Raw genomic sequence first — 16,226 nt, forward strand, 5'->3', positions numbered from 1 at the left:
AAAACCTGTTTATGTTGTCCCATGCTAGACAATAGACAAGGTATGACTAGCAGGACATTTTGAAACTTTTCCTAAAATTATTCTGCTGTTTAACTTTAAAAACAGCTTGCAAAATAACATGACAAAACATTTACAAGATAAAAGACCACTCTGATGATCTAAAAGGCACAGTAAGAAGCTGCAGTTATAAATAAAAAAAAAAAATCTGATTTTTAGATTTAAGCATTTATAGGAAAAAAGCAAAACCAGAAACTTCATTTTAAAATCCCGATTTTTCTTATCTTTAAGGACACAACACTGTCAAGGTGACAAAGATTTCATGATCACATCTTTACATAGTGGGTATTTCAGTCTCCAGAGCCAGTTTAATCATTACCCCCTTTGCAGACACAAATATCAGTCAGCAGGCCACAAACAGACAGGAAATGGTTACTGATCTTTATCATTAGTTATCAGGGTGGGTGGGGCAGATTTTAACTGTGTCTCTTCAATAACTGTGTCATTACAATTACTGAATCCTTTCCACAGACTTAAATCTCCTTAGACAACTAGGCAAGTTCATAAAAGACCAGAAAAAATGAAATCCTGAGTAAGGAAATAGTGCATAGGAATTCAGAATAAAGACCTCAACAGTTATCACTGTTAACGCACAGGTGATCTTATATTTGAACAGCAACCTACATTCTAAGGAAATAATGAATAATCTATTCTTTAGAATAAAAAGTTGTGATCTGACCATATTTTGCTAAACTATGTCCTACGTAAGTCTTGCACTCATCAATCCATCAGAACAGAATGGTTGAGAGCCAGCTGAATGCTCCACAAAGGAAAGATGCTATCGATGTAAATTGAGTTCCAAATTGGCATTTACACTTAAATCACAACATTGCATAAGCACCTCCCAAAAGGTTCACACTATCTTCAACTTCTCTTTCTAAACATTAATACTGATAGATCAGCATTGCTCTTCCATGGCTACTTTGTGGTTTGGTTTTTTTTAATAGCTTTATCTATTTTTTCTAGTATACCATGTATTTATGCCAAGCTGTATCCTACAACTTTCTGGTTATGGAGTTGATTTATGCATTCATTATTTTCATTAAGATAATTTCTTCAAATCAAATAGAGGAATCTCCTTTATATTTGTTTGATGCAAAATTCTTTAATTTGCTCTTTCTGTAATCTATATGAATCAAACTTGTTGATCATGTATTTATTTCCTGAATTTTGACTTTACAGGAGTTTATTAACGACTAAAACAAAACAAAAACCCAACAAAACCCACAAAAACAAAGAACAAAATCATGAAGCAAGTCAGGTTAGAAGGGATAACAGGAGGTGATCTAACCCAACCTCAGATAAGCCCATGTAAGACTTTGTGCAGTCAGGGAAGCATTTTTGAACCAGGGACTACAAGCTATTATATCTTCCTCAATGTCCATTTAAAAAAAAAACCAAACACCAACACAAAAACAAACAGCAGGATACACAGAAAACACTATTCATCAAGATGTATTCACTGAATGGAGAAAACAGGATTAAAAAAAAGCTTTTCTTCATTTTTAAAAAATTTGTGAAAACAGGACAGATTAAAGTAGCCAAATTGAGAAACAGATTTCTGAGATAAGCAAGGGTTGGGGTATTTTTAAAAAATCTCTATATTTATAAACATTAGCAGCATAAAAATCAGGGGATTAAGTGTTACAATTCAGCACTGAGTTGTCCTACATAATCTCTTCAGAATATACAAGGAACTACTCAATTCCATGATTCTATGATATGCAATGAAAATTGAGATAACTAAGGCATTAGCTTATTTGCCGTTTGATATGATAGATATAATTAAATTTGCCGTTATAAACAGGAGATTCATCTATACCTGCATGCTCTTGAAACAATATTGTCTTAGTCTGTTCTACTCCATGTATGAAAATTCAGTCTTTGGAATTAAATTTACAAAGGAACAAGTCCAGAAGAACTGATAGCTAACTGAAGACAGGCATGAATTAATTAAATAATGCAGTTATACAGAGGTGGCTGGAACACCAACTGGGAGACATACTCTTTAAATGAAAATAAACCAATGAACAAAACTGTTTGAAAAAAAAAAAAAAGGAAGTCTAGAAACTCAACAGGTAAAAAGCCTCAAAAAACTCAAGAAGTAAGGTAAAAAGCCTTAAAAAAAAAAAACCCTTAACAATTTACTGAATTGTGTTTAATACCAGAAGCATAGGCTATGATTTTCAAATGGCACAGAAACCCTGGGACCTATTAAATTTTAAAGGCAATTGTGAAAATTATTTCACCAAGTTATTTTGAATATGTTAGCCATTGTCTCCTATATTGCCAAGAACTCATTAAATTCAGAGCTGTATCTTCAAAACCCAGGAGTGTTCCAGTCAGATAGGTCTGAAGTCATCATAGATAAGATAGCATGACTTAATGAATTAAAGGTGTGATATCACAACAACAGTATCCTTTTATTATAAGAAACAAAATGTGTTCATGAAACAGATTTAATGAAATTAAGTAATTGTTTGAAGACTATGAATAATTAAGTAGTTAAAAAAAAAACCCACCCATAAAACATACCTTGGCAGCCTTTAGCAATATTTCCCGCTCTTGTTCATCCTTCCTTTGCTTTTCTAAACGCTCCAACTGTTCAAAAAACTTTAACTGTGATCGGACATCTGTAGCTTGTTCGTACCATTCATCATCCTGTAAAATAAGAACAATGTTTTACAAAACCATGCATTTTCATCCAGATTGTATTTAAAGAAGACTATAGGTGTCATACATTAAAATCTTTCAATTGTATTAACAAAAAAAAACCTTCTCTTTTCAAGCCCAGGGAAATGAAGCTAGCCTATGGTTAATAATGCAGCTAGAATCTGATTATTTAATTAATATCTAAGCAAATTAAAAATCCAAGGATTGATTTATCAGCACTAGAGACAAAGAGTTAAAAAAAAAAACAATTAAAAAAACCCAACCGGACTTACTGATTAAAACCCCCTAAGATGCTTAACTTTATTACTGAACAATCCTAGACATAGGAGCCTGGTTATAAACTGCAATTCCTGTGTTAAGATATTATTATAAATGCAACTTTGGCTTAACACTGTCTAAGCAAAGTGTTTTCTTCTCAGACACCATCCTAGGGAGAAGGAAGGAGGGATTTAACACTGCTGAAGCTGATGAAGAGTATTGGAAAGAAACAAGGAGATTTTACTTTAGTCAAATATAGTAGAATATATCCGTCAATTGCAAGGAAGGATGTAAGTGTAGGTAACACTTAGGCATAGTGGCCTTTATTTTTTTTAATCCATTTTTCTATCACAGTGATGTTGATTCTAGTCACAAATCCCAAAGATAATTTTTCTTGCAAATGCCACATATAATTAGTCCAACTGTGACTCAGGTTTGCCAAATAGGTGGACAAAGATATAGTCCAAAGTTGTTCCACCAGGCTTTCAAGAATAGAAAAAAAAACCAAAACCAAAAACAAGCAAAAACCCAAACCAGAGCTACTCTATATATATACACACACCCCAAAGAAATCTGAACACAGCTTAGCCACAACACACAACTACAGTTATTGCTATCTTGATTTTACATCAGTTTGACAACTATTAGCATCTTCCTTTCTTCAAAAAAGATATATTTATCAACAAAGATGTTTGATTTATTTGAATTTCAAACTGGTTTGCAGATTCTTATTTAAATTTTTTCCCTGGTTTAAGATATCTAAATTGTTTTCATTTTCTTCAAGAATACAATCACTAACAATGGAATCAGAGTAGCCTTTTATCTTGAAATATTCTTTTTTAAGAGAATGCCATTGTTTAATTACAGTGCAGAATTTATAGCTGAATTCTTTAGTGCTGTTTTAAGACAAATTGGTAGCTTTTGTAAAATATTAGTATTTCTCACAGCCAAGGACATGTGAAGTTACTATAGATTCCTATATATTGAAGCAGTTTTGATCCAATCAATGGATACCTTGGTCAAAAACGGAGACATCAAGAATCAACAGTCTTAGCCGCAATCCATGAGCAGAAATTGCTTAACAGATGCTCCATGCTAGGCAGCTCAGCACAGAAGGATAAAAGCACAATTCTACACACAAATTCTGTCACAGAGGAGGAATACAGATCTGGCAAGCAGTGCTAACATCCCACCACTTTCTATTTGCTGAGGTAGACAAACCTGCAATTAAAACATACTTTGCAAATGGAACGAACACAACACACCTACCATGTGCTAAGAAAAAAGGGCATCATACTGCATTATTCTGTAACACACAATACCTTTCTTTGCACACTTACTTTGTAGGATTCCATTCGGTGCTGGGTTATCACCGTTACTTTTTCTATTACTGTTCTTAATCTGTTTTGTGTTGCATGGGAAATAAACGTAACCACCTCAGCTGGCACATCAGTAATTCCTAGTTTTTTAGCTAAAGCAAAACACAAAACAAAGCAGAATTAGCTTACTCCCCACAAAAAACAACCAAACCAGAAAAACCTCTAAAGAACATAAAGCCATAACTTCATTTTCCTGAACAGAAAAATCTGACTCTGTATTTATGCAGCTTTGGTGATACATTCATGACCCCTTGAAAAGAGGTGTGACTACACTTTAAAGTTTAGAAGAGAAACCAGAGAATTTTTTTACCATTTAGAAAGTATTTAAGAACTTTACTGAAGTTTACCTCAGTATATTAAAACAAAGCATAACAGACTATGAGACAGTTTGAGTTCTCAGTTGTTCTACACAACAAAAAGCAATTCCTTTATCTTCAGAAGTGTTAGTGCAGATTAATTTCAGTGTCAATGAGGTGAGGCTGCAGCCCAAAGCATACTGTTGCATGCTTCAGCCTACACTGTTGGCATATTATCAATAATAAAAACTCTTTAGAAAAAAAACCTGTTAATTGAATATGAAGAAATAAAGTCATATTAACAAGAGTTATTTAAAAACACCAGTTGTCCCCCAAACACCACTAGGACATATTCGTAGTTATTTGGACATTTGATACTTTGTGCTGAGTTTATACAAAAGGCAAACATTCTACAGTTCTAATGTATTGATATATTTAAAAAAACACCTAAGCTACAGAAACAAGAATATGGGTAACACTTAAGGATCCATAAATTCATCAAATGAAGTGTTAGAAAGAGATCTGTAGATATAAGAATATACATACTAATCTAAGCTATAGTCCTCCAAAGACATATATATGAGTAGTCCCAGTGGGACAGTTTTCTAGATAGAAAACTCTGTGTCCATACAAAATGCAACTACTGATTTTAAAAATGTATTTTCTAGAAATAAAAATATATAAAATATAAAAAATATATTTAAAAAATCAGTAGTTGCATTTTGTATGGATTATGGAGTTTGACCCACCACAAAAGAGTAAATACTCTGATTACACTGTATCAGTTTCCCACTGAATGACCACAAGTCTTCTAGAAATGTTTGTGAATATATTTGTTTGTGATATGTAAAGAGGTATGCAAAACACTACAGGAAATTTGTTTGAGAGTATTTTGGAAAGTGCTTCCTGAATGGCTAATTACACAAGTAATCATAGTTTGTGGGCGGGGTCCCCGAGAAAATACGAACCTGAGAGGTTTAAGAATGATTATTTGTTTTGTGAGGCATTCCTATCTCTCCCTGGCCAAATTCAAGAGCAAGAAACCATCCCACGTCTAAAAAATGACGACGAACAAGTGAGCAGCGGTCTTGCATGGATGTGCACTTCTGTTATTTCAATGATGTGATCTGAGACGAACTGGCAGCATTCAGCATCACCCTGGGCTTCTGTCAGGGCCGGGCCGGGGCCGCTCAATCACGGGCGGGCGGGCCGGGGACGGCGTCGCCCCCGCCGGCAGGGGGCGCTGCGGCGGGCCCGCCAGGCGCGAGGCGAGGCGCGAGGCGCGGCGAGGCGCGCCAAATCACCGGCGTGTCGGGAAGCGCTGAAGTAATACAGCCCAAAGAGAAAACCGCTCTGAATTCTGTTTGTAGATACGGCTATTACAGCTGGTTTTGTGCTAAGCCGTACGAAAAGATTACGTTTCCTGCAGCTCTCCTCGCTCCATCTCTTCCTCATTTTTTTTTTGATCTGCAGCGTCTATTTAAATGTATATTTTATTACATCACTACAGTACATCATTCCCACACTTCCCAGAGCTGAATTCTGTCATATATTTCTGATATTAATTTTTTTAATGATTCTTTGAAGTCCTTATCTCAAACTAACTCAAGCCATCACTGACTCCATATTGTACACGTTACCTTAAGGATTTTAGCAATATGTATATATGCTTTCTAACTGATTTTTGCTTTATCGCTAGAAAAAAAAATATCTTTTTTTGGTGCCCAATTTGTCCTCTGTAATAGAGATGGAACTCTGCTGAAGTTGCTGAAAGCTGAACGTATAATGGAAAGCAGACATACACATTCAGATCCCAATGCTGCAACTGTTACTCATGCAAATTAAGTCCTTGAAGTCAGTAGGACTATTCATGTTGGTAGGAGCTATTTTTGCAAGTCAGACTTGCAATATGAAGACCTCTTTGAGCATGCACTATTTTATTATGCAAACGTGTAAGCAAAGCTATCGATCAAAAAGCCCTCATCTAAAAGATAAAATGCAAGTAAGAAGGGAAATTTAATTAACTAGTATCCAGAAAAGAGGTTTGAGATGGAAAATTCTGCTGAGTATTCTAGGTAAGGGTATGAATGAATAATTGTTACAATAATTCTTTGAATTTCAGCAGTGTAACTACAGCTACCCAACCTCCCTGAACACACACACAGAGACAATCCTTTCACAATAAAGAACCATCATCATCTTGTTCTTTTTTTTAACAATAAAGGTTTTCCTAATTTTAAAGACTTTCGTTCTAAGTAAATTCAACCATTATATGTCTGGTTCTGCTTATCCAACTCTTCAGAAATTCATCCATAATCAAAGGACTGTTCCCTGAGATGCCTGGTTCCTAAAGATTCTTGTCCTTCATCCTCTTCATCAGCCTCTGCAGTACTCCAGTAACTTTCTACTCCTGAAATCCCTCAACACAATACTCTCAAGTCCAGAAAACTACCCGGAGGCCAGTTACAGATGAATCCCTCAGAAGTCTGACCTGGGACTTAGCCTTTTTAGTATCTTTCTCGGTGACCTGGAGAGGGATACACAAAGCACCCTCATCAAGTTTGCAGATAGCACCACACTGAGAGGTCCAAAGGGAAGGGCTGACAGACAGAAGGACCTGATAGGCAGGCCAGCAGGAACTTAATGAAATCCAAGAAGGACAAATGGAAAGTACTGCACCTGGGATGGACTAACTGCAGCGATACAGGCTGGGGACTGCAGCACTGATGGAAAGCACATGAGCAGTAGGCTAACCAGCACTGCATCCTGGCAACAATGAAGACTAATAGCATAGTGGGTTCTATCAACAGCAAAATGGTAGATCAACATAGATCAACAATAGCCAACAGATCAAGGGAAGTGATTATTCCTCTTCGCTCAGCACTCAGCCCACATCTAGAATACTGCAGTCAGTTTTGGGTCACCTGGTCCAAAAAAAACTTGGAAAAACTTAAGTACAGGGAAAAGTCACCAAGATGGTTATGGGGTTGTAACATATGACCTATATGAGGAGAACCTGGGGGTTCTTTACCCTGGAGAAGAGAAAGCTTAGGAGAGAGGTTACTGAGAAGACAGAGTCAGACTCTTTATTGAGGATGGCTGGAAGAATGAGAAATTAATTCAGTATGAACTGAGACAGCAGAGGTTCTGACTGGATATAGGGAAGAATTCTTCCTTATGAAGATAATTAAGGACTGGAACATTTTGCACAAATAAATTGTAGGCTCTCCCACCTTCCAGATTTTTAAGACTCAGCCAGACAACGCCCTAAGCAATCTTGTCTGAATTTAATGTCAACCCAGCTTTGAGCAAGAGACTGGACTAGATGACCACTCAAGCTCTCTTCCACCCTGCGGATTTCTATGAGCCCTGTCCTCCTGCATAGCTCCATCTTCCTCCCATATTACTGTCACACAATACCCTTAGTTCCCTCATACATGTAGGATTACTCCCCTGGCACGTCTCCCAGTCCATATTTGTCCAGCTTGCTAGCTGGGCAGTCAGCTCACCCTGAGGACAGGCTGGCCAGTCTGTACAAGAGTGCTGACTGGCAGCCAACCAGACAGAACAGCAAAGAAAAGGAAAAAACAGTTGATTCCCCCCTCAAGCGGGACACACGGAGGGGCTACCCAGCTGCTGATTTATCAATGGATTAAAAAGTAACCTGAAGGGAGAGAGAAGGAAGAATAGATTGTTCAATCACTTAAGGCTAGTTTTCTTTGGAATATAAGCTAAGGAAGAAAGAATACAAAATAAATTTCCCCCAAAATTAATTAGCATCAAGAAACCAGACTACAAAAATACAAAAAGATAAATTTTTAAAAAGTCAACTTGCCATGTACAACATTCATCATGTGTGGAAGCATCATCATGTCTTCCCTGCCCTAAATTACATCAGTCAAAATTCTGTTAGCACAGGATGTCAGAAGCAGGGTGCATTCCAAAGCTGTATACTACATGAAGATTTGGCACACTACTTAAATACTTGGATTGTACTTGGGGCAAGGATGAGAAAATTACCAATGTGCTCCCGAAACAACAGTCTCATCTACCCTTGGAAAGGCTGGCCTAGTTATACTTTCATAAACAGTCGTGCATACCACTTTATTGATCTGCTGACCTAAGAAAAGTTCTGATACCATTGTTTAAAGATTGGGCTTTATTTTTGCTATCTGCTACTCAGAGAAAACACTAAGTAGAAACTGAATCTATGCAAAGGGCTGGGAACTGTTAATTTTCATATGTTCTATATTAAAATTTTCTCTTTTTTTTTTCTTCACTACTACATCTCCTCCTGAGTTTCATCCACTCTCATTTATAAAAAACACACTGGAATTCTGTCTGCCATCAAAGGAAAATAATGCTGATCACTAAATAGGAAATTCCTGAGATATTCTTCTAGTCTGCATAATTACTTTTCACAGTTTTAATACAGAAAGGCTTCTCTTCCATTTGCAAGATTCCCTAGACCGATGATGATTTGGGAAAAGAAATATAATCAATAGTTTCAGAAAATGTGTACATACACATATATATTCTTTAATACCATATATATTTAATTGTATAACAAAACACAAATATCCTCAATATATTATTCACCTTTCTAAACCAAGTCACAGGACAGTGGCTTCATCCTCAGATATTTTTCTTTAGGTTCTAATATTCTGGAGTCTGGTCTTAATTGTGCCAGCTGATCATTGCAATAATAAGCCATAATATAAACACTTACATATGTCCAGAAATGCAAACCCAAAGACAAAATTAAGATTAAAAAAAACAAAAACAAAACAAAAAACCCCAACTTATTTATAGCAGACTGCTATCATCTGTCTTTTGTTAAAAAATTAGAAATTGTTTCTGACTTTTAGGTGATCTTCTTAATGTGCTTTAAGTTTGATAAGATGGCTATCTACTTGTTGTTTTGTGACCAAAAGTCTGCGCTTAAAGCAGTAAGGAGCCACACACTTAAAACATCAAGAAATGTGTAATTTGAAAAAAAGTTGCTTGCTTTTAAATAATACGTTTGTTAAATTTAGACATTTTTTGATAACAGGTATACGCTTCAAGTCTTTAAAATTGCTTTAGCAATGTAATTCTGAACTTTTCCTAGAGCTATGATAAAAACATCATCAAGGATAACAACAAAAATGGAGCTGGAGCAAAGCAATGCTCCAAGCTATAATTTTAACCAGTCTCTCAACTTGATTTTGAGTTTTTATATTTTTAAAGACATAACTAAGATCACGTTCTTCATTCAAGTGTTCTTGCCAGATCTCTACTACACCAGAACTGTACAAGACCATCAAGAATTGATGACTGATTGCATGAACACTTCAATTCTTTGAGGCAGGACTCAGTTTCAACACATCCTCAGCAGCATCAAATGCTACTAAAGCAGTCAGTTGAGTCACACTATCCTGTATGAAAAATATGAGGTATCACAAATTAATACCCCCAAAAGTAAGCAAATTTCTAATCTGCCAAGAATTTCTAGAACAACACAATAAAGCCTGCCTACATATGAATTCTTAATTACATGTTTAGAAGATTTAATAGTAAACCATGCCTTAATCAGCATTTAATAAAGATCTACAGTATATGAGACAGCATGCAAAGGAAGTGTGTTAGAATATTTTTGTTACAAATAAATAATATTCTATTTTCAAGTTTTAGATACTGCAATAGAGTTTCTATAAAGTTAGAACTTGTATACAAGTTCCAAAAACCCTGAGGGAAAAACCATTCAGCAATGTTATTCTGATATTGGCATATGTGTCACTAGCACAAGATTGGTTTGTACAAACACAAAAGCACCTAAACCTTGTCACTGAAAACTTTCAGGTCTTAAGAAGTGAAAATTCTGCAGAGTGCTATCATCTGCTTAGCTATCTGAAAGGTATTGAGAAGCAGAAGAAAAATACTATCTTTGCAGATAGTCTTTCAAAGAATCAAAAAGTTACTTCAATAATTTATACTTTAAGAGTACTGACAGGATTGAGATCAAAGAAAAAATTATTTGTAAAACATTAGGTCTGACTCTGATTATTGATGTGATAAATTATTGAATGCCTGTATAAAATCTCTTTATGTTTACACTTAACAGAAAAACTTTGAAGAACTGGTTTTAAACAGTTAAACAGCACGTATTTAGGGCTTGAATTTGTCTTGTCCTTCAACGGAAGCATTGGGAGAGTGCATAATTAGTCTCTATTTGCCCTAAACACAGGTCAGCCAGAACTGCAGAAATAACTCTCTGCTATCATCTTAAAACCAGGAGCAACTTCTTAAATTTTAAATTCTGTGCATGAACTATTGGCCCAAGATACAACTGGAACCAGACTTCTTAGGTCCAGGCCTCTTCTGCTGTTACAGCTAGCTTGCAGGCTGCAAGATGGAAACAAATCACAAGTCGATCCCCCCTTGAATCTGGGACATTATTTGTTTAAATTTTTATTTAACCTCATTCAACAGCATCAGATCTAGAATAACACAACAAAGATGCATCTGGTCATACCTACCTACCTCATCCCCACAGCACAGGAAGTACGATACTGTGCCTTGGATTGCATCTACAATTTTAGGCTCAAGCCCCCTTCCTCTTTAATCCCAACAGAACCACCACAGTTTTGCATGCCTCAGTCCTCCTGCAATCTTTCCCATCAGGAAAAGCAAGGTATTGGAAAAACCACCACTTGAACTTCTGCAGCTTTCCAAACTATGCAATTATTTAATAAATTCCATTCCTCCGTTTCAATAGCATAAGGGAAACTGATGATTTTATAATTCTGTTGCAGGTGTCAGCAGTGAAACATTTAAAACACCTTAATCTCTGTAAAATTACATGTAATTAAATACAACATGGTCAGTTAAGTAGTCACTGTTCAAGACTTATGCTACACAGGAAATTCTGGAAACTGACAGCTGAAAAAATTGGGGGGAAGGGGAGAGCAGTTCACCTTCTAAAACTAGACAACCAACATTTGTACGTCATATGACACATCATGTGTGGTGTCTACAGAAAGCAGGTCATGAAATCAATAGAAAGCAATAGGTGCTTTGTCTAATACTATTATATTAGTAATTCTAAACTGAGCAACAGCATTGAACTATCAGGCTGACTAAACATAACATGGAAACAACTCTAATGCACTAAGGGTCTTTGGCATCCTGAGAAGCCATAAATGACAATTATTGAACTTGCTTGTCCCACCCTAATCAGGTGGGACTTAAGAACAGGTTACATGTTCCATGTAGCAATGTCCTCAGCCTACAAAGTAATCCATCAATATTGCATTCATATTGCTGTCAAAGGGAAAACCCAGTCTTAAATATTAAGCTAGAAAATGGGGGATGGAATTCAAAGGAAAAAAATTGAGGAGGTTATTTGGGTACAAGATACTGTGGGGTTGTGTTGGAGGGGCTACCAGAGCCCCAGACAGACTTTAAGTATTAAAAACTGAAGGAAAAGCTTGCTAAACACACTAATAGTCCAAACAACAAATCACTAGCTCTGATGACTAGGATTAGAGATTTCTCGGGGTACTACCACCTAGTGATCCCTGGCAAAAGAAACAGTATGATAATTTTAGCTGTAATTTTCTGTTTTCAGTCCTTTAAATAAAAGCTTCTCTTTAAGTCTTACTAACGAAATGCATAAAGAATTTAAAAAATGTTGACTTGCTGTACCGTTAAGCCTGTCTGGTGCTAGAAAACAGGACGAAGAAAGGAGAAACCAAAAAACTTTACTTGCTACCTTCACAAAAACAGCCAATCCAAATGAAGTCATCTGAGCAGGCACCTCTGAGGAACCTATAACATGGAGTGTGTTTAGGGAAGCCACAGGCTAGGGAGTGTTTCCTGCCAAACTAGAGAGAATCAGTGCCAAGTGCTTTGAGATTTGGTAAACAATTCCCTCTAGCAGGTACAAACCAGCACCACTCTGTGAGGGGCAGGTGGCCAAGATGCATTCCACAGCTCCAAGCCAGCCCTGAACTGGAATGGGAAAGATTTTGTAAACCAGTATCCGATACTCTTCAACACTATGCTTCCAGTTCACCTTCATATGTAATGAAGTGACTTTGTTAAAGAGAATAACTTTTTATCACCATGTAATTGTTATTTACAAAATAACGGAAGGTCCTACATTAATTACTTCAGTTAGCTTGCTTGTAAAAGAACATTCCTCCACTTATAGGATAAAAATTATCTCACCAGCCAGCTTCTGGATAAAAGTGGACAGTCTTGAGAACTGAAGCCTTGCTGGCTGCAGTATTTTTTCTATACTTCTTCAGAACTACCCACCTTGAGATAGGTAGTTCCAAACTTAAAGATTAAAATCCTCAAAATACATAGCCATTTTCAGTGCAAGACACAAGAGACAAAAAAGATAACCAGCCACAGAACTGTAATGTAACCTAAAGAAATAAAATTTCTGAATAAATGTTCTACAGATTTTAATACTCTTTTCTCCTCCTGCTCCCTCCAAAGTAAATGCCAACCGAATTACTTTAGCAAAGTAAGATTCAGCTAAGACTCAAGTTCTATAGTGTGAATGCACTGGTACAAAACCACTCATAAAGCTTGTTTCAGGTACTATAGTGGAGTTAACTTATTCAGTACAACTACACCATAATAAGTAATTATGTATTTATATAATTGTATAAAAAGTTAAGAAAAGCTATACTGAGTAATATAGTCCGGCATCCTTTCTCTACAGCAGTAGTGGGAGATGCTGCTAGAAGACTATTTTAAAAAAAAAAAAAAAAAAGGTGTGCAGTTATAGCTATGTGACAACACAGAGCCTAGGACCATCCTGAGTTAGAGGATCTTATCTTTCTAGTAGCTTAGGATGGAACTTTTTTCCTATTGATTTTTCAAGTAATTTTTTGAACCTGCAACATCCTAAAACAGAGAGTTCCACAACTTAACTACCCTCCTAGCAAAATAAAAAAATAGCCCTTTTTGGTTGTTTTGAACTTTTACCTTCTAATTTCATTTGATATCCCTAATTCTTGTAAAAGGAAAGCCAGAAAAAATAGCTCCATTCTAGGGGGTCATATTGGTATAATTAGTTTAACACATCACAGCCAGGCAAATAGTTGTATCCATGCAAAATCTACCTGTATCCCAGGCCAAAATGTCTGATCCTGTGCTGATTCAAAGATCTTACGCAAGTCAGTGGGATTTGGGGCAGGACAAAAAAAATTCATCAAGTACAAAAAGAACTTATCAAGAATCCTACTTAACCCTACTTATATGATTAGTGGTTTTTTTTGTGGAAGTCATGTAAGAATGACAAAAAAAGCACCTTTACTTCTCTAAGAATTCTCAACCTGGTAGGTAAGCCTGGGAACCCACACATCATTCATACTTTTTGGCAAAAAGAAAGAACTAATTTGAGAAGAGGTCTGACCTAAAATACATATAACCAGACAATCCAGTTTCCAAAATCCTGTCTCTAAGCTAGATAATTAAACAGCTGAAAAGTAGTTATTAATCATCCCTAAAGAGTCTTATTATCCTTAGTGGTTTGTCTCTAACAGAACCAAGCTAGTCACCAAACAACATTATGCACAGGTATGTGGAGGCTTGGAAAACGGAAGGAGATGCCACAAATCATGGAAGCATGAACATACAAGCAGTGCGTCTAGGAGAAGGGAATACTTGGTATTCAGATGGCAAGGAAGCCCTACAGCTTGATCAGAGAGGACAGAAAGAAACTCTGAAGGAACAGAAGCTACTACTATTAATCTTTTATCTATTTTTTCCCCTGTAACTAAACTGTATATTACCTAATCTCTTTTAGAAGAAATCAAAATCTCAATTGCTAAGGAAACACTTTATCCTTAATTTTGACGTTTAATTCCTTCTCTTTTAACAATTCCTCCTCTTTTAACAATTCCTCTTTAAGATTACTGTTGTGCATTTTCATGTGTGTATACTAAAAGAAGGGAGGATGCTGAAGTTATTAAAAGGGAGGCACTGTAGGTCAAAGAGTTTTTGAGAACGTGACGTATCCAGCTCCTACCCTATAATCCCAGCAACCTGTGCTGCAGCAACTGAACAGTCTAAGGAAAATGTAAAAGACGGGAGGGGATAAGAACTGAAACAGGTGCAGGTCTCAACAAGTCAAATGAGAATATGCAGGTTACAGTTTTATATATATATATATATATATCTTTTTAATCTTAGTTTTCTCAAAATGTAAATACAACACAACATAATAACCATGTCTGAAGACATTCAGGACCATTCAAGAATAAACACAGAGAGATTGTAGAGAACTGGAAAATATGTTCACTATTTTTATGAACAATAGTACATGTCTCAGTGCACTTTTGTTCTTGGTTACTCACTGCAGAGTCAAATCAAAAGAGATTGTTAGAGGGACAGATGAAAAAGAACTAATATGGCCACGACACCAATAAGAGTCCTTAAGAAAACAATAGAGAAGTAGTTAGTTGGGGATTCAGCCCCTACCTATTTTCACGCAGGCTAGAAGAATGTGCTTCTTGGGCTAAGCCCACGATCAGAAGATACTAAACCATTACAGGATCTCAGGCTTAAATGTGAGAAGTATATGATTATGACAATATGTCAGAAGTGAGACAGAGATGGAGGAGAACTGTTCTAAGAACATCAGAGATGACAAACACGTGGAGGCACAGATGCCAGCATTCTGTAACAGAGTCCTCACAGTAACAGAACACACTCTCAATCACATCCATACAAGAATTAAAAGGAAACTGTAATAATTTGCCTATACACCTCTGTTCTTTTAAAGAAATTTCTGTAAACGATGCAGACACTTTGGCAACTTTTTTCTTCCTGGAGAAACCATCTCTCTGACACTATAAAAGCTTTGTTGGTGATGCATCTGAACAGGTATCACAGCTGTCCACTACAAGCCTGATGCCAGGCAGACTATAGCTCAACATGAGGCCTCATCTTAAGGAGTCATGACAGGCATATCAGCCAGAAAGAACAGGCACAAAGAATACAGGAAATTATAAAGGATACCAGAAGGGTAGACCGAAGACCATAACCTGAATTTCAAAACGTCAGCACCTTCATTTGTGTATGTCCAGGATTAGAGGAAAAGTTGTCAAGATCAGGACATTATGCCACCCACATTCATTAATACCAAATCCATGCATCACCAGATCATCCACCACTACAAAGTTTATCCAGATCAGACATGGTCATTTGATTTTGTCAAAATAGATGTCGTTTATGATAGTTGATATTAAAGTTACAATTCTACATTATTGTGCAAGAACAGATGGTGATACCTCACATCAGGCACAACATCCCGTGTTGCAGCTACTTCCTTGAAAACAAATACCCTTTTGTTATCAGTAGAATGTCTTTGTACCAATTCAACACTTTGCAACATTTGGCTGTGACTTATTTAACACTAGACTCTGCAAAACTGGTTAAACCAGACTAACACTCTCCATATTATAAGGACTGAAAAAAAAGTGTCAAATTGCCAATGAGTTATAGTAGAATCTGGACTTTGTATGCAGTAGACTCAGCAACATGAAGGAGGCTGACAAATGCA

General features: G+C 36.4%; 1 protein-coding gene across 2 annotated transcripts in view; it reads right to left on the minus strand.

Moving 5' to 3' along the window:
- The window catches only part of LOC135314793 (transcription initiation factor TFIID subunit 4-like), a 146,785-nt gene that overhangs the window by 77,207 nt on the left and 53,352 nt on the right, over nt 1-16,226 (minus strand). For both annotated transcript variants that reach the window (XM_064459561.1, XM_064459560.1), the window contains exons 11-12: nt 4,329-4,459; nt 2,593-2,718 (exon numbers count right to left, since the gene is read on the minus strand). In XM_064459561.1, the coding sequence (XP_064315631.1) occupies nt 2,593-2,718; nt 4,329-4,459 (257 nt within the window). The remainder of the gene's footprint in view (nt 1-2,592; nt 2,719-4,328; nt 4,460-16,226) is intronic.

This window comes from Phalacrocorax carbo, chromosome 8, assembly GCF_963921805.1.
Source record: "Phalacrocorax carbo chromosome 8, bPhaCar2.1, whole genome shotgun sequence".
Taxonomy (NCBI): domain Eukaryota; kingdom Metazoa; phylum Chordata; class Aves; order Suliformes; family Phalacrocoracidae; genus Phalacrocorax; species Phalacrocorax carbo.